The following is a 19,261-nucleotide window of genomic DNA, read 5'->3' on the forward strand; positions in this document are numbered from 1 at the left end:
TTTTTTTTTGTACATTTGGCTGCAGTGTTGGTGGTAGACTATACTATAATATGGATCATCTCTACGTCTGTATTTATTTATTTATTACTAGCCCTCAACCACAGTCTTCTTCTCCCCTTCCACCTCTCTTTGCCTGTAGGGTTACTGTATGTAGTCATAAACTTTGTATTAATATATTAGAAATCTAAAATCTGTTTTGTATTTTTTATACTGTTGGATACTTATAATCAAAACTGTCACTAGGGTATTGAATAAATTTACTCTTCTTAGGAAAAAAAAACAGAGCAGTACATCTGCAAGGAAATGCCAGAAATTCAACACAGATGCACAAGAGGATGTGAAATGAGTGATGTCATTGCAGGTATCAGATGGATCTTGGCTGAAAGCAGAGAATATCAGAAAGAAGTTTACCTGTGTTTCATTGATTATTCAAGGACTGTGGACTCTAACAAATTATGGATAACATCATGTGAGTAAGAATTCAAGAACACTTATTTTTACTTATGAAGAAGCCATACATAAAGCAAGAGGCAATCATTGGAATAGAATAAAGGGATTCTGTGTGGCTTAAAATCAGAAAAGATGTGTGTCAGGATTGTATCCTTTCACCATTTTTATTCAATCTGTATGCTGAGAAAATACTCTGAAAAACTGAAGTATATGAAGAAGAATGAAGCATCAGTATTGGAGGAACACTTATTAACACCCTTCAATATGCAGATGAAACAACTTTGCTCCCTGAAAGCAAAAAGGACATAAAGTCTTCAATGATAAAAGATCAAAGGCTACAACCTTCATTATCGATTACATATCAACATAAAGGAAATTAAAATCCTTACAACTAGAACAATAAGTAACATTATGATAAAAGAAGAAAAGTTGTCAAGGATTTCATTTTACTTGGATCCACAATCAGCACCCATGGAAACAGGAATCAGGAAATCAAATGACATATTGCACTGGGAAAATCTGCTGCAAAGCATCTCTTTAAAATGTTAAAAATCAAAGATGTAAGCATGAGAACTATTTAATATTAGTAAAGTCCTGGTCCAGGTCTTGGTATTCTTAATCACCTCATATACTTATGAAAGCTAGATGATGAATAAGGTTAGTTGAAAAAGAACTGATACCTTTGAATTATGGTGTTGGCAAAGAATATTAAATATACCATGGCCTGCCAGAAGAACAAACAAATGTGTGTTGGAATAAGTACAGTAATCAGAGTGATCCTTAAAACCAAGGATAGTGAAACTTCACCTCACATTATTTGGACATGTTATCAAGAGGGGCCATTCCCTGCAGAATGACAACATGCTTGGTAAAGTAGGTGGTGGTGGTTATGTGCTGTGGAGTAGGTTCCGAATCATAGCGACCCTGTACAGGATTTCCGAGGCTGTAAATCTTTACGGGAGCAGAACATATCTACCATGGAAAAGCTGGTAGCTTCAAACTGCTGACCTTGAGGTTCACAGCCCAATTTATAACCACTGTGCTACCAGAGGGTAAGCCAAAAAGAGGAAGACCTTCAATAAGATGGACTGACATAGTGGCTGCAATCATAGACTCAAACAGGTATGATTATGAGGGTGGTGCAAGACCAGGCAGTTGTACATAGGGTTACCTGATCAGAACCAAGGTGACAACACCCAACAACAATCACAGCATGGACATCTGATCTTCAACAAAGTGCCAAAATCCACTAACTGTAAAAGAGATTGTCCCTTTAATAAATGGTGCTGACAAAACTGGATATCCATTTGTAGAAATATAAAATAGGATCCATACCTCACATAATGCACAAAAACTAACTCAAGATGGATCAAAGACATAAATCTAAAACTATAAAAATCATAGAAAGTAAAAAAAGGGACAAATTTAGGTACCCTAATACGTGGCATAAATAGTCTTCCAAGCATAACTAAAAATTCACAAACAACAGAAAATTAACTAGACTAGTGGGACCTCCTAAAAATTAAAACACTTACCTGCTAAAGAGGATAGAGAGAAACACTGTTAACTGATGATATATGGAGGGGATAATAATCAATGTAATGAAACAAGCTATATGAATGGTTGAATGTGAAGCTGATGATGTGCCCTGTAAACTTTCACTCAATCCAAAATAAAAACATTTAATAAATAAATTAATTAATTAAACACTTATTCACATCAAAAGACTTCTCCAAAAGATACCTACAGACTGGGGGTGGGGTGGGGAAGGGAGGATTTGACAACATATGTGACATGGGACTAATCTCTAAAATTTATAGAAAACTTCAACACCTCAACAACAAAAAGACAAACAATCCATGTCACCAAAGAATACATACAAGCAGCCAACAACAATGAAAAAATGTTCATGATCAATAGCCATTGCTGTTGCTGCCATGTGCTGTAGAGTTACTCTTTATTATTGCTGGTAGCTTGATTTGCTTTTCATCCTTTGACTTTTAGACTATTTTTATCTGTCAGACTAAGGTGTAGCTCTTGTAGACAGCACATTGGTAAATCCTGTTTCTTATCCATTTTGCTATTCTCTGTCTCCTGCTAGGTATAGTTAATCAATTTAAATTCAGTGTACTAATTGATAGGCATGAGTTTATTGATACAAATTTGGTGTTTGTGGTTTTGTGGGACTGCTGGCTACTTTGTCCCACATAATTTTATGTTCTGAGCTCATTTTTTTTGTGGGTTTTCTTAGTTGCTGTTGTTTTAGTGTTTTCTATATCTTCAAGGTTTTCCTCTCTTTTTTTATTTTAAATAGAGGATTTATTCATTTTCTCTGATATTGCCCTGCAATTTATCAATTTCTTCCCAAGTTTAAAATAGCCTGTTCTATGTTAAAATCTACTTGACATTCTCTCCATTTAGAAGTTACTGTTGTTGTTAGGTGCCATCAAGTGGGTACTGACTCATAGCAACCTTATGCACAACAGAATGAAATACTGCCTGGTCCTGGGTCAACCTCACAAGCATTGCTACACCTGAGCCCATCACTGTGCCTCTCCATCTCTTTAGGGATCTTCCTTTTTTTCTCCAACCCTTAACTTTACCAAACATATTATCCTTCTCCAGTAATTGGTCCCTCCTGATAATATGTCTGAAGTATGAGAGATGAACTTTGGCCATCCTGGCCTCCAAGGAGCACTCTGGCTGTACTTCTTCCAACACAGATCTGTTTGTTCTTTTCATAGCCCATGGCACTTTCAATATTCTCCTCCTTCCATGGAAGGATGATGAGACTTTCTGCTTCCATAAAGATTTACAGCCTCAGAAACCCTGTACAGAAGTTGGGAGGGACTCCACGGCACATGCCACCACCACCGCCAGGGTCCTAAACACACTTGATAGGTGGGTTAAGTCCTGCCATGTCCATTCTGACTCATAATGACCCAGTATAGTGTTTCTGAGGATGTGAACTGCTAACTTTATGGTTAGCAGTCCAGTGCTTTCCTTCAGTACCACACTGTTTTTGCTGTTATTAGGTGCCATCGAGTCGGTAGCGACCCATAGCGACCTTATGCACAGCAGAACAAAACACTGTCCGATCTGGACCAACCTCACTACTGTTGCCACACTTGAATAGAGGTAAATACTGTTAGCCATTGTACACGGAAGGGGGTTGCAATCATTGTAATGAATCAAAGTTTATGATTTGTTGAGTGTAAAATTGATGATCTCTGTAAACCTTCACTAAATTAACAACAAAAATGTTTTTTTTTTTAAGTTTGTGAAAAAATTCCATTATCTTTTAATTCCATTTTCCATGAACTTTTTAAAGTTCCCTCATATTTTGAGGGAAAACATTCACACCAAGGGGGCACTAAGTAACCAAGTAGACAGAATGATTTGGCCAGCTGACTTTGGTTGCCACCACCAACTGCCCCGAGGACTGGAACAATGGACATATGGAAAACCCTAGTGGCAGAAATGGAGACTCTGTATGGGCCTGACAGCATGGGATCCCACTCATCAGGTCTGATCTAGCAACCACTGCTGCCAAATGTCCAATCCCCCAGCAGCAGCAAGCAATGCTGAGGTCTAGCCATACCATACCACACTTCTTCAAGACCAAACAGCCACTCAGTAGCAAGTAGATAACTTTAGCCTCATTTCACCGCTGGAAAGGACCAAGTTACATTTTGACTATAATCAACACATATTTTGGATATAGTTTTCCTTCCCTGCCTGCAGGGCTTTTGGTAACATCACTACGTGGCTGTGCACTTTTCTGTGCTAGCAATTTGAATGCAAATAAATCAATTTAGCTTTTGTAGAGCATGAGTAGATTCCAGGCATTGTGCTCGACACTGGGAATGCACAGCCAGGTTTTGCTCTCCTTCAATAGCTATCATGGGCTACTTTTGTTCTTACAGTAGGATAGCAAAGTTGCCAGCATTAAAACCACTTCACAAATTAACTAAGCAGATTGTAACTCAAATGACCTTACAATTTAGTAATTAACTTAGGACTGGGAACCAGAATAATTATTTCTGTTGATGGCCAGATTTAAATATAATGTTCTAAACCCATGTTGATCAGATAAGCAAGTCTCATTTGTAAGTAGCATACATCAATGGTTGTTGTTGGGTGCCTTTGAGTTAGCTTGGACTCACAGTGACCCTATGCAACAGTATGAAACACTGCCCCGTCCTGTTCCATCCTCACAATTGTTACATTTGCTGTTGCCACTGTGCCAATCCATCTTGTCTCCCTCTTTTTCGCTGACCCTCCATTTTTCCAAGCACGATGTCCTTCTCTGGGGACTGCTCCCTCCTGACAATATGTCTAAAGTATAAGAGACAAAGTCTCACCATCCTGATTTCTAAGGAACATTTTGACTGTACTTGTAAATACAGATTTATTTGTTTTTCTGTCAGTCAATGTTGTCTGATAATATAAGCAAAACTGAAATGAAATTTTAATCTCAGCTTTCTACCTTGCCTTCCTAGTAAGAGACCCCTGGCCCCTCTGCAGTAGGAATCACCCTCCCTCTGTTCTCTCCCACCTCCCACACTGGTTCTTGTGGAGCCACAAAGCCCAGAAAAGGTATAATGGAGAAGTCAGCTGACATTCTGTGGCAAGTTAGAGAATCTCTTTTCTCTATGAAATGGAAAAACTGATGAAAACGCCCTTCTACTGGATGCTTAACCTGAAACTGCCTTTTATTTTAGATGGGCACATTTCATTTCCAGATTATGATAACTCTAAAACCTACCTCCGCCCAAATATGTGTTAGGATCCTAACCCATATACTTGTGGATATGATCCTGTTGGGAAATAGGGGGTTTTTTTGTTATGTTAATGAGACCATGTCAGTGTAAGGTGTGTCCTGAACCTAATCACTTCTGACTTATATGAAGAGCAGCATAGACACAGAGCTACACATAGGCTCAGGAGGAAGACAGCCAATAGCCAACAATGAGGAAGTTAGATGACTCTATAAGCCCAGGTCCCCAAAGGATTGTTGCTACTAGAAGCTGGAATAGACAAAGAAATGGTCACACCCTGAATTTAGACTGCTAGTCCCTAGACCTATGAGACAATAAATTTCTGTTCTTTAAAGCCACCCACTTGTAATATATTTTTGTTACATCAGTACTAGGAAACTAAGATAACCATACATGTATCATTCTGAAATTAATTCACTTGAAGAATTTAAGGAGTTTCTGAATCTTCAAAAGAGGGAGAGGCAGCTGGGGCTAGAAAGGAAGGTCAGAGAAAGGGGAGACAAATCAGAGGAAAGTAGTATCCTCAAATCCAACATAACAGAATCTAAGTCTGATTCCAAAATCTTATCTTCTTGCCTCTACAGATATATGCCTGAATGAGATTCAGAAAGAGGGAATGGATCCCAATGTTAGATGATGAGGAAGAAAAGATCAAATAAGATCAGGACCAAACAGAGACGTTTGCATGTGCTGGTGCTGCCTTCCCAGTAGCGCTGCATTAGTGTTCTGGACAGGATTCAGACTGCAGGAGCTTAAGGAGCCGTCCATGAGCTAAGTGGAAAGAGTGATCACAAGCTACGCTTTCAGTTCCAAGAAGGGTTAGGTGAGTAAGATCAAATATTAGCTGCCCAGAATGTGAGTGGTATGAGAGAACTGCTTACTGAGCTCCTCCTATGTCATCCCATACATGTTTCCATGTAGTACATAGATGTCTACATTTTATCCTCACCACTAGGCTATGAGATAAGTGAAAGTACATCCATTTTGCTAATGAGACTCAGAGATTAACTTTCTAGTAGATAAGACTTAGAACCTCTTAGTGACCTAGTTCTACTGTAACAAGAACACCACAAGTAAGTTGTTTTAAAGAACAGAAATGTATTTTTTTACAGTTCTGGAGGCTAAACATCCAAATCAAGGTCTTGGCCACATGGATTCCTTTGTTAGCCTCTTTTCTAATTTCTGGTGCCTGTGTGTGAGCCTTGGTGTTCTTTTGCTTGTAGAGGATCCTTACAGGGCATCTGTCTTCCTCCCATGTGTATGTCTCACTGCCTGGTCTGATCTTTAAATAAGACATCACTCAGAAGTGATTAGGTTTAAGACCCATCCTATTCTGGAATGATTTTATTAAAATAATAAAAATCCCTATTTCCAAAGAGGGTCAGATTGATAGGTGCGGAGGTTAGGACTTTGAGATCACTTTTTGGAGAATACAATTTCATTTCCATAACAGAATCTAAGTCTGATTCCAAAATCTATCTTCTTACCTCTACAGATATATGCCTGGCAGACTCAAAGGTGGATTGATTGATGGTTAGTTTAAGAAGTGAATGGCTTTAGTTAGCTAAAAGGATTACATCCTTCCTGATTCTAATGTCAAGTGTCTCACTCGCTGCTGTATTTTATCCTACCAGCTTATTCCTTCTAGTACCTAGACTTCAAGTATTATTTCACGGACCCATACACGATTCTGAGGAGACAAAGAAAGCGCCAGGTAGGGTGTGAGTGTGGGTTAGTGAGTATCAAAGTGGCTTCTTTTTCATGTTTCACATCTGCAGGACAGGTTAAACATTAAGACACCTATTTCTAATTGCACATGTCTGATCTGCATCGTGAACAAAATCAGCTTGCCTGGCATGCTACCTCAAGTTTCTTTTCATTGCATTGTTTCTCTCTCCTTCCCTATAATTCCTGGGCCACTGTCTTTATGTGGGTTTGGTCAACTAGGTTCTCCACATGGCCTGAGCAGCACTGACCAGAAGCATGATGGGGTCACACAGCAACCATAGACACCCAACAGAGAGAAGAGCTGCTATTGAATTGACTCTGACTCCTAGCAACGTTATGTGCCTCAGAACAGAATGTGGCCTTGGCCTTGCATCATCTTCATAATCACCAGTTAGTGCACCTACCCACTTCACCAAGATTCTCCTTCACCCTCACTGGCCCGCTACTTCACCAAACATGATCCCTCCTGATGACATGTCCAAAGCAAGCAAGTTAGACAACATCCTGTTGTTATTCACAGGTTTTCGTTGGCTAATGTTTGGATGTGGTGCTGTAGGTCAGCACGGGACTGTGAATCCCAAGGTCAGCAGTTCAAACCCACCAGCTGCTCCTGGGAAATCCTATACAAGGTCATTGTGAGTCTGAACTGACTTGATGGCACTTAACAATGATGTTTGGATGTTGGTTGCCAGGCCTTTCTTCCAAGTCTGTCTTAATCTGGAAGCTCCACTAAAACGTTTCCACCATGGGTGGCCATGATGGTATTTGAAATACCAGTGGCATCGTTTCTAGCATCATAGCAACATGCAAGCCATCACAGTATGATAGACAGGTGGTAGACCCCTGAACAGCCTGCTCCCTTCAAAATAGAAACTTTTCAACAACAAGTGTATATCCAGCTCATTCCTCTAAATGCTGACTCTTACTATATTTTGCTTCCTTCCAAGTACTTTATTCTATTACTCCCTCTACCCCATAATATCCTAAGAGGTAAGTACAGATGAGATCATGCTCCCAGTTTCCCAGTTCAGAAAGCCAAATGCAGGCTAGTCAGGAAATTCCTCACTTTGATTGACCAAATACTGCAGTGGAAATGTATTAGCCCCTGGTCCTCAATCAGCACTATTTTCTTTCATCTTCTGCCTTCATTATTCAGATCTGAATTGTGCAAACCTTCCTGGAATTGTGGGGCTTTTGAAAGACATGGTGGGTAGAAAGTGCAAAAAGAAGGAATTGTGCTGCTGGTTTTTTTTTTTTGGTTCACTTAAGCTTCATATGGGAGTCCTGGTGTGGCGCTGTGGGTTAATGCACCAGACTGCAAAGCTGTTTGAACTGCAAGGTCGGTGGTTCAAGCTCACCAACTGCTCCTAGGAAACCCTATACAAGGTCGCTATGGGTTGGAATCAACTCGACAGCACTTAACAACAACAAGCTTCATATAACCATTTTATAATATGGAAAATGATACTTAGTAAAAAAGAAGTAATTTACCCAGGATCAGAAATTCAGGCAAATAATTAGGAAGGCTATGTGTGGAGACCACTTTTACTTGGTCTAGAAGCTGAACCTACTCCTAGGAAGTGAATGTTCCAGGTATGGATCTCCCCCCTCAGTGCCTACTGACTAAGTGGTCTTCACTCTCTAAAATCTACAAAGTTATTGGAGAAGTTAAATAAGGTGGTGGTCCTAGGTGGTGCAAATGGTTAATGTGATTGTCTAATAATCAAAAGGTTTCAAGTCTACGGAAAGGTGTCACAAAGACAAGCTTGGAGATCTGCTTCCAAAACGTCAGCCATTAAGAACCCTATGGACTCTTTGGTTGTTTGAATGGTTATATATTCCTGAGTGCTTCGGTGTAAATCCAAAAAACAAAACAAAACAGAGGGAATGGAAGCAAATGCTGTTGAATAATGATGCATGGAGGGGATTGTAATCATTACAATGAAACAAAATACAATAGGATGAATGTAAAGCTGATGCTCTCCCATGTAAACTATCACTCAACTCACAATAAAAACTTAAAAAACAAAAACCCTATGGAGTTCAGTTCTACTCTGACACACATGGGGTTACCATAAGTAAGAATCAACTCAAGACAACTCAACACCAACTGTTGTGTTGTTAAATGCCATCAAGTCGGTTCTGCTAACCTTACGGTTCAAACCAACTTTGCAGTCCAGTGCTCATTCTCCAGCACCACACCAGGACTAGAGTTGGGTTTTTCCCCCCATAGATTTGAAAGCCATTTGACAGGCAGAGCACTACAGAATGATTATTCTGCTCGAGGTATGGTGGTGGTGGTGGTTATGTACCATGGAGTCATTTCCAACTCACAGCTACCTTATACAGGGTTTCCAAGGCTGCAAATCTTTATGGGAGCAGAAAGCCTCATCTTTCTCCCGTGAAACAGCTGGTACTTTCGAATTGTTGACCTTGTGGTTCACAGTCCGATTCATAATTGCTATGCTACCAGAGCTCCTTGCTCAAGGTGTGGTCCTCTTGATTTAAGGGCATCAATAGGAAGGGAAAGAGATTCCTTCTCTCCTCAGTGGAACATCACCCAGTCACCTGAGGCTGACCTAGGATCATTTACCTAAAGCTCTAATATACACCCATTTGATTCACCTAGCAAACAGGGGGAGCATACAATCACCTGCCTCATCATCACTCTCCCTTCATTTGAAGACGCTTCACTGCTAAGTGACCCCACCTGGGGACGGCGGACTACACCATTAACAGTGCAGGAAATGTAATCCTGCTGCTCATTCGGAGACTTAAATTCTATTTCAGGTCCTAGATACAAGGAACCTACAACAGCACTCTACAGCTACAGCAGTTTCTTGCCTCTCACTAGTTGTTTGATCCTGGGAAATGAGTTCTATTTAATGAACCACAGTTTCTCATCGCTTAAAGAGGGATCCTGGGGGTTATGACTGCCCTTCTTGCTGTCCTTTATTGGTGAAATGAGATTATATTGGGAAACTGCAGAGCGTTAACACTACTTTAACAAATCCGGGTTTTAATCCCAACTGCCTCTCCTGCTAGTTGTGTGGCCTTTGGTAAATTATTTAACCTTTTTAAATCCAGGTTTCTTCCGGTGAAAAGTGGCCAGGACTGTTATGAGAATTATGCAGTATATTTCAAGGTAAAATGGATTCGTACTGGACTTCAGGACCGTTCAGTACTGAAGTACTCTGCAGAGATCCTCAGCCCAGACTTTGGGTGTTCCCGTGCATGGCTAATTATTTTATTGTAAGCCCTCATTTCTTTAGTAAAAGCACATTCTCAACTGGCAGTGAGCAAAGTGGTTTTCTCTGACTGCCCTCCTTCTCTAGGAAGGGGAGTGGGGCGAAGGGCGGGGCCTGATTTCACCAGCCCTACATAAGGACCTCCTTCGGCTCCTGCAGGCAGTTTGGAAGCAGCTGGAGGAAGAAGTTAAGTCTCAGTTACTGGCTTCTTTTTTTCCTTTTAAAGTCAAACTCACACAGCTGTTGAGTAAAATGCAGCCTCCAGAGAAAAGCCCAAGCCTCAGACCTTTCAAGCAGAGGAAGAATTTAGGTAAAGTCTTTGGGTCACCTCCCTGGGTTCTGGCCCCTGAGAGGAAAGGAGAGGACACAGACCTCTCTGAGTGGCCTAGCTATTCATTTGCATGTACATTTTCACAGCAACCAGAAGAGAGGAAGTGGCTGGAATCCGGGCAAAGTTCCCAAGCAAGATCCCGGTAAGAGTCCAGGGCATTTAACTTTCCTCGGGGCCTGCGGTCCTGTTCTTTGGAAAAACAAAAGCCTTCTCTCTGTCCCAAGTTCCTAAGATGCAGAGCAGCTTGAGCCACGTTCTTAGGCACTTGTTTCAAAAGAGTCACGCTGGCACTCTTGGCAGGTCATAGTGGAACGCTGCCTCCGTGAGAAAGTCCTGCCCCCGCTGGACAAAACCAAGTTCCTAGTTCCGCAGGAGCTGACCGTGACCCAGTTTCTCAGCCTCCTTCGGTAGGTGAAGAAGTAATGGGGTGAGGGGCGGGGGTATTGTGTGTATTTGGGCTGAATCCATTTTGTTTGTTACATTTTGTTGGGGGAAGAAATTGTTTTTGTAACTCACCTTTTCCATTCTGAAGTGTCTTAAAAAATGTTCATAGAATGAAGCTACTTTAAACCTGTGAGAAGAACCCCTCAGACAATTCTAAAAGAAGTATTAATTCCCTAAAGTTTCTAAGAATTTTCCAAAGTAGTCTTGATTCTGAAACTAGTCCAGAAAGTCCGTTCTTTCAGATACTGTTCTAAACTTGGATGTATCTGTGTGTATGTACACCTAGGGACTGAGAAACCTCTTCAAAAGGCAAATGTTCCCTATATTGCTGTCAAGTCACCCCCAAACCATGGGGGCCTCATGTGCATCGGAGTACAATTATGCTCCCTAGGGTTTTAATGACTGCTTTTTTGGAGATATATCTCTAGGCTTTTCTGACACCACACTTCTGAGTGGACCCCAACCTCCAACTTTAAAATTAGCAGCCAAGAGAGTGACCATTGGTACCACCTCCCCTCTGCTGCTTAGATCACTGAAAAGTGGGAAAAATGTTCCCCAACACACACTACTCCCTTTGGGTTGAGGCAGATGCATAGGTAGGGAAATTTGTCAAGTTTAAGAGGGTTAAGTGGTATCTATCTCCTGCCACATGGCTTCAATAAAAAATAGGAGGGAGGGTTCAAAAATTTCATGGAAAAATGGAATTAAAAGAGAATAAGGATGTAAAACTGATATTCTGCCCTGTAAACTTTCACTCAATCCACAACAAAAACCTTTAAAAAAAAAAAAGAGAGAGAGAGAGAATGAAAAATTCCCACGAACTTTTTGAAGCCCCCTTGTAATCTGGAAATAAGTAAATAAGAGTCAGTTGGTAATTCTTGGTAGTACAGTGGCTCTGTAGGATAAGCACTGGACTGAACCACAAAGTCGGCAGTTCAAACCCACCAGCCACTCCGTGGGAGAAAGATGAAGCTTTCTGCTGTCTCAATGATTTACAGACTCAGAAACCTTATACAGGGTTGCTAAGAGTAGGAACCGATTTGATGGCACCTAACAAAAACAACAGATATTTCTTAGAATTGAAAAGTCTAGAAGCTGGAGAGTAGCACAAACTATTCTTTGAGGGAGTTTACTATACATGTGTTTGTCTTCATTTTAATGATTTATTTAAGAACACTTTGATTTCCTGTCCTCGGAGAAATGTATGTTTTAAAGTTAGGCCACTGTGAATGGGAAGTGATTAAGGGAACATGAAAATCAGGCTAAGATCCCAACATGTGAGTGTGTCATTGGTGACCCCTCCACCTTCACCCTAAGAAGATAAACCAACCTTGAGTTCTGACGGCGAATCTTTTTTTTTTCCCCCTCCTCTTGGAGAATTTTTTTTTACACCACCCGTGACCTACTTCTCCACTCTACCATTGGAAGCTCCACAATATTTACTGAACATTAACTGTATTCCAGATGCTCTCCAAGCTCAAGGGATACAGCAGTAAGCAGAATAGACAAAGCCCCTGTCCACACCCTTCAAGCAACAGCCTTCACACAATGGGGACTCCAATCGGCGTAAAATAAAGACCTGGCAAAAGACAGGAATAAAGGTGCAATCTCTGGGCGTAAGAGTGATTGATTACCTACAGAACTGATTACTACACCCAAAATTCTAGCTCCACCCATTCCCACTACTATTTTTTTACCCCAAACCAGCCACATGAGTGTCAGAGCTAAAACCGCTGAGGTACTTTCATGAAGGATAATCTCTGCAAAATTAAACAGATTCTGAAATCCCCTCCACTCCTTCCCAGCTGTAGCTGTAGGATAAATACTTGCCCCAGCAGAAGTTTCAGAGCTCTGAGACTTGGAGTGGGCTGGCTCTGCGTACCCAACAAGTTATAGCAAACTACTGCCCAGTGCTGTCCTGGTATAGCACTAGACTGCTAACAGGAAGATCTGCGGTTCAAACACACCATCTGCTCCTCGGAAACCCTATACAAGGTAGCTATGATTCGGAACCAACTCACCGGCACTTGCCAACAACAAAATGTACTTAGAATGAGACTTAACACTTAGCCCACCATCGACTCCTATGAGGAATTGGAACTTTGGTTCACCTTGACATTTGAACCACATCCAGCTGAATTTTGCTATTTCTTTATCTTATTAATGTGGGAGAACAAAGGACAGATGTAGAAAGGATTCATTTTTAGGCAGCTGTTAAGTGCTGTTGAGTAGGTTCTAACTCCTAGTAACCCTGTATAGGGTTTCTGAGGAGCAGATGGTGTGGTGGATTTGAACTGCCAGTCTTGCGATTCAACCCAACCTTGCAGCCCAGTGCATTATCTTGCAGTGCTACACCAGAACCCCACTTTTAGGCAGTTGTTAAGTGCCGTCGAGTCGGTTCCAACCCATAGCAATCCTGTACTGGGTTACCGAGGCTGTAAATCTTTACAGGAGCAGAGAGCCTCATCTTTCTCCCGTGGAGTGGCTGGTAGTTTCAAACTGCTGACCATAAGGTTCGCAGCCAGATTCGTAACCACTACGCTACCAGAACTCCTTACTTTTAGGCAGTTGGTTGGTTGGTTATGTGCCGTGGAGTCGGTTCCGACTCATAGCGACCCTGTACAGGGTTTCTGAGGCTGTAAATCTTTATGGGAGCAGAAAGCCTCATCTTTCTCCGAACAGCTGGTAGTTTCGACCTGCTGACCTTGCGGTTCGCAGCCCGATTTGTAACCACTACGCTATCAGATGTCATTCAAGGCTGTTGAACTGTGTGGTATATATGGTTCATCATCTTTGTCCTAATAAGAAAATTCTTTGATTTCATAGCAAAACTAGTAACCAGTTGTGCTGAATCTATTCTGATTCGTGATGCCTCTTAATGTTTCAGAATAGAACTGTACTCCATAGGGTTTTCATGGTTGTGACCTTTCAGACGTAGATCACCAGACTGTTTCCAAGGCACCTTGGATGGGTTCACTTAATTGTTTGCACCACTCAGTGACTCCAGTTTCATAGCAAGCAGTGCCATTACTTAGCATGCTTGTGTTCATATCTCCTAATGCATGATGGGATATCCTCACTCTCTGGTCATTTTGGGTGGCGCTGTAGGATAAGTACTCGACAGCAAGGTCAGTTTGAACCACCAGGTCAGCAATTCAAACTCACCAACTGCTCTTCAGAAAACCCTATACAGTGTCACTATGGTTCAGAACTGACTCGACAGCACTTAACAGCAACACAGTATACTAGGGAATCCTGGTGTGGCTCTGCAAGATAATGCACTGGATCGCAAGGTCAGTTTGAACCTCAAGATCAGCGGTTCAAACCCACCAGCTGCTCCTCAGAAACCCTAAAAAGGGTCGTTATGAGTTGGGACTGACTCAGTGACACTTAACATTAACAACACAATGTACTAGAACCCTGTCGTGGCACCACAGGATGAGCACTGGACTGCTAACCACAAGGTCTGCAGTTCAAACCCACCAGCCACTCTTGGAAAACCTATACAGGGTTGCTGTGAGTTGGAACCAACTTGATGGCACACAACACCAACAGAATCTTAGGAGTCCTGGTGTGGTGCTGTAGGATAGTTCAAATCTACCAGCTGATCCTTGGAAACCCTACACAGGGTTGCTATGAGTCAGAACCGACTCAACAACATTTGACAACAACAACAGGATTTTACATCTCCAGGGAAGGAATATGGAGCCAATCAGACATCTTGAGCCTCACAACCCTGAAGATTGCTGGGCGGTCTTCTGAATCAGCATCTCTTGGGGTGGTGCCTAGGAATCTGCATTTTCAACAAGCACTTCTAGATAATTCTAGTGCACATGGAAGTTTGAAGACAATTCTCTGTACATTTTATGAGATAGACCATCTCATCAGTAGGGGAAAAGGTGTACAAGCTTTAGGTGAGGGTCTTATTCCCTGCCAGATAAACATCTTTTCTTTCTGAAATCTTACCCCCAAATCCAGAAGCCGCATGATGCTGAGGTCCACTGAAGCCTTTTACCTGCTGGTGAACAATAAGAGCCTGACCAGCTTGAGCCTGACCATGGCGGAGGTCTACAGGGACTACAAGGATGAGGATGGCTTCGTGTACATGACCTATGCTTCCCAGGAGATGTTTGGCTGCTGTGGGTCAGCAGACCCTAGCAATGGGAGCAGCCTCAGAGATGGAGCCTACAGCTTGTATCATCACCATGAACCTTGTCTTTGAATTAATGATCAGCCACTCGTATATACAATGCTAACAAGAATACCCTGGGACAATCAGCACCTCCAAAGTCAGTGAGGACCTGGTCCTTCCTGTTTATTCTTTGAGCTCCATATTCTTCTGTCCATTCTCTAGGAAATGTTCTTAGTTTTGTCAATAATAACTCTTTTTCTGAATAAGAGATGGTTAATGTATTGATGATTTTATCTAATGAGCTAGTGTCATATTTTAAGTATATTTTCTAACACACATAGGATCACCATAAGTTGGATTGTTAAGGTCTGAAGAGTTTTAGAAACGGGTTTTTAGAGTGGATGGAGATGAGCCTGTGGTGGGGCCAGGTCTGTAGGACCTTATGAATTGTGTTAAGGTGTTTGGGTTTTATTTCAAAGGCTTGGGGAAGAGAAAGGGAAAACATTCTAATGGGAAAGAAAGAGAACATTTGTTGAAGAAACTAAGACTCAGAGAAGTTACAATCTTCCTAAGGCCCCTAGTAGGGCTGGTCTAGCATGTACCCTCACTCAGCTCATTGTTTGGGGGTCTGCTGACCCTGTTCCTGGCTGCTTTTCATTCCTGCCAGGCATCCAACCTGCTCTTTCCTGTGCAGCTGTGTGGTTGTCCTTCCCCTTCCTGGCTAGCCAGCACCAGTCAGTTCCTCTATCACTCATCCTTTGAGTCATCTTTGCCATATACCTAGTAAAGACATTTTCACCCAGATTTGTTCTCTAGACATATCCTTGTTGCATAACCTGACCAAGGAATACTCTTCCCATGTAAAGCTACTCCCTGGTATTGATTTTGAATTGATCGTCCTTGAGCATTCACCTGGACACTTACTAGTCCTCCAACTCTCAACCTTCTTCACATCTTTAGTCTTCCTTGAATTGCAGTATCAAAGATTGTACATCATTCTACAGGTACAGAGATCACCTGCATTTGTAACTGAATGAGGATTGTGTTGTACTTGGTCACTGTAATGGTTAGGGTTTTGTATCAGTTAGACTAGGATTTCCAGAGGTTTAGCAGTTGGGAGGTGCTTATTCCCATGATAATAAAACCTAATACAGGCAGTTAGCTCTAGGATAAATGGCTATGAGCAGCCGATCCACTGAAGGTATGTTTCCTTGGGGTGTGGCCTGCTCCCAATATAATGAACACATGGGAAAGGCTCTCTTTCTCTCTTCTACTGGTATGTAGGACTCTACAATTGTAAACCATTTCCTTGATAATAAACTATATCTATATTCCTGGTATAAGGAGTTCTGGTAGCGTAGTGGTTACGAATCGGGCTGCGAACCTTAAGGTCAGCGGTTCGAAACTACCAGCCGCTCCGCGGGAGAAAGATGAGGCTTTCTACTCCCGTAAAGATTTACATCCTTGGAAACCCTGTACAGGGTCGCTATGGGTCGGACCCGACTCGACGGCACTTAACTACTACTACTATATTCCTGGTATGGTGCTGTGGGCTAATGCATCAGACAGCAAAGTCGTTTGAACTGCAAGGTCAGTGGTTCAAGCTCACCAGCTGCTCCTTGGAAACCCTATACAGGGTTGCTATGGTTCAGAATCAACTTGACAGCACTTAACAACAACAACATATATATACATATACATGTTTCACTGATTTTGTTTCTCTAGAAAACCTGGACTAAGACAGTCACCAAGATCCTTCTTGATGTAACTTCCCCTCATATGTTAACCAATCTGGTCACAATGGAATGTGTCAGCCATCATGTTTATGACAAGCTAGCCAAAACATAGTGATGTAAAACAAACACCATTTTACTATGCTCATGAATTCCATGGGTCAGGAGCTAGGAAAGTACATAGTGACAACAGCTTGTCACTGCTCCATAAATCTGGGAACTCAGCTGGTAGTGATTTAAACATCTGGGGTGAGAACGTCTGGAGGGTTCTTTGTTCACATGTCTGGCCCTAAGTTGGATGACTCAGGCTGGGCTCAGCTGTGGCTAGAGACAAGCATGGATCCAAGAGGTCCATTCACAGTGAGACAGCAGGGAACGTCCGTCCAAAAAACAGCTGGAGAGCCCATGATTCAAGAGACCAAGACAGAAACTGACCTGTCCATCAGTGATGCATTTAATGGTTTTTAGTCTGGATTTCTTTACCTTTTTTAAATTTTAACATCTATTCAGGTACTTAAATTATTGTGTTGATTTTTAAGAAATCACATAATTATATAGTAAACTCTTTATGTATCATGTATATTAAAAATAATTACCAGTCCCTTTTGATCTTGTTTATGGTCAGTTTTTCCCATGTATATATTTTTCATTTTTATGGGATTTTCTTTTTCTTCTGGCTTCAAAGGTTGATGTTCTGATTAGAAAGTCTCTCTCAACTCTAGATTATAAAAATATAGCCCCATCTTGTGATGTTTTCTAGTACTGTGGTTTTGTGTTTTTACACTTTAGAATGTGAACCAACTTGAATTTACTTTAATCAAAAAGTGAATTAACTGAGAAGCAGTGACACCAGAGGCAGAGAGGTGATGACGTGAACAGATGGAATGGCTGGGGACACTAGACTCAAGGAGGGAGAGGGGCTGTGTGCTGACGGCCCAGGGGCAGGCCTGTGGGTGGTTGTTTGATGATACATGGAGGGGATTGTAATCATTGCAATGAAACGAAATACGATGGGATGAATGTAAAACTGATATTCTCCCATGTAAACCCACATAATTCACAATAAAAACTTTAAATAAAAAAAAGTGAATTAAGTATCTAGGTTCCATTTTCTCCAAATGCCTAACCAGTAGATAAAATGTATTTATGGGATAATCTTTCTGTTGGCGCTTGAATTTGCTGTGATTATATGTCTGTGTCTTATAATAACTCAAAACGTTCCTTAAGAACATGGACCGTGACTTTTCTTTTTTGTGTTTCTCATGATGCCCACCTAAGCACATTCATCTGTTAACTTGTCATACTATAGTGGCTTTTGCATTGCTGTGTGAAATATGCCACTGGTATTTCAAATACAAGCAGGATCACCAATGGTGGATAAGTGGACTAAAACTAAGAAGGAAAACCTAGCAACCCACTTCTGAAAAACTTGGTCACTGAAAACCTTGTGAATAGCAATGGAACATTGTCTGATGCAGTGTCTGAAGATGAGCCCCTCAGTGGGAAACCACACAAAATGCAACCTCCTCAAAGCAGAGTCCACCTTACTGAACTTACTGGAGCAAAGCTTTTAGGATCATCATTTACTAAAGCTCAAAATTATTAGAAGCAAGTGCAAATATCCATTAATAATCAAATGTAGAATATACTAAGTATGAATCTAGGAAAACTAGAAGTCAAATATGAAAGTAATGCATAAAGATTGTTATCTAGAAATTAATGAGTTGAAATGTACTGATACTGGCTATTTTGATTGATTGCTTTGCTGGATAAAGGATTCTTGGTTGGCATTTTTTGTCTTTCAGGGTTTTATGTATGTGTCCCCATTGCCTTCTTGCATGGTTTCTGCTGAGAGATCCGAGCTTAATCTGACTTGCTTGCCTTTGTATGTGACACTTCTGTTTTCCCTGGCTGCTTTCAGAAGTGTCTCCTTATCTTTGAGCTTGGAGAGCTTGACTATGATATGTCTTGGTGATTTTCTTTTGGGGTCTACCCTTCCTGGAGTTTGTTGAGCTTCTTGAATGTTTATCTTTTCACTCTTCAGGATGTTAGAGAAATTTTCTTCAAGCAGTTCTTCAACTATTTCCTCTATGGACTTGAGTGATTCTTCTTGTTTTGGGATGCCGATAATTCTTAAGCTATTCCTCTTCATGTTGTCCAACATGAATCTTAGACCTTCCCCTGAATTTTTTATCCTTTTTTGTGTTTGTTCTTCTATCTTAGTGATATTGAGAGATTTGTCTTCCAGCTCACTGGTTCTGCCTTCCGTCTCATCTATTCTACTCCTCTGCCCTTTCAGAGTGTTCTCTAATTCTGTTATTTTGTTAGTGATTGTTTGGACCTCTTTCTGTAGGATTTGAATTGTTTCCAATGCTGTATCTATCTTATTTGATTGTTCCTGTAGCACTTTCCTG

General features: G+C 41.3%; 1 protein-coding gene across 1 annotated transcript in view; it reads left to right on the top strand.

Moving 5' to 3' along the window:
* Nucleotides 1-10,459: 10,459 nt before the first annotated feature.
* Nucleotides 10,460-19,261, top strand: part of MAP1LC3C (microtubule-associated protein 1 light chain 3 gamma) — a 47,724-nt gene continuing 38,922 nt past the window's right edge. The window contains exons 1-4 of the mRNA XM_006871157.1: nt 10,460-10,517; nt 10,625-10,680; nt 10,839-10,945; nt 14,961-15,176. Coding sequence (XP_006871219.1) covers nt 10,460-10,517; nt 10,625-10,680; nt 10,839-10,945; nt 14,961-15,176 — 437 coding nt within the window. The remainder of the gene's footprint in view (nt 10,518-10,624; nt 10,681-10,838; nt 10,946-14,960; nt 15,177-19,261) is intronic.

Source organism: Chrysochloris asiatica, unplaced genomic scaffold (assembly GCF_000296735.1).
Source record: "Chrysochloris asiatica unplaced genomic scaffold, ChrAsi1.0 scaffold00161, whole genome shotgun sequence".
Taxonomy (NCBI): Eukaryota; Metazoa; Chordata; class Mammalia; order Afrosoricida; family Chrysochloridae; genus Chrysochloris; species Chrysochloris asiatica.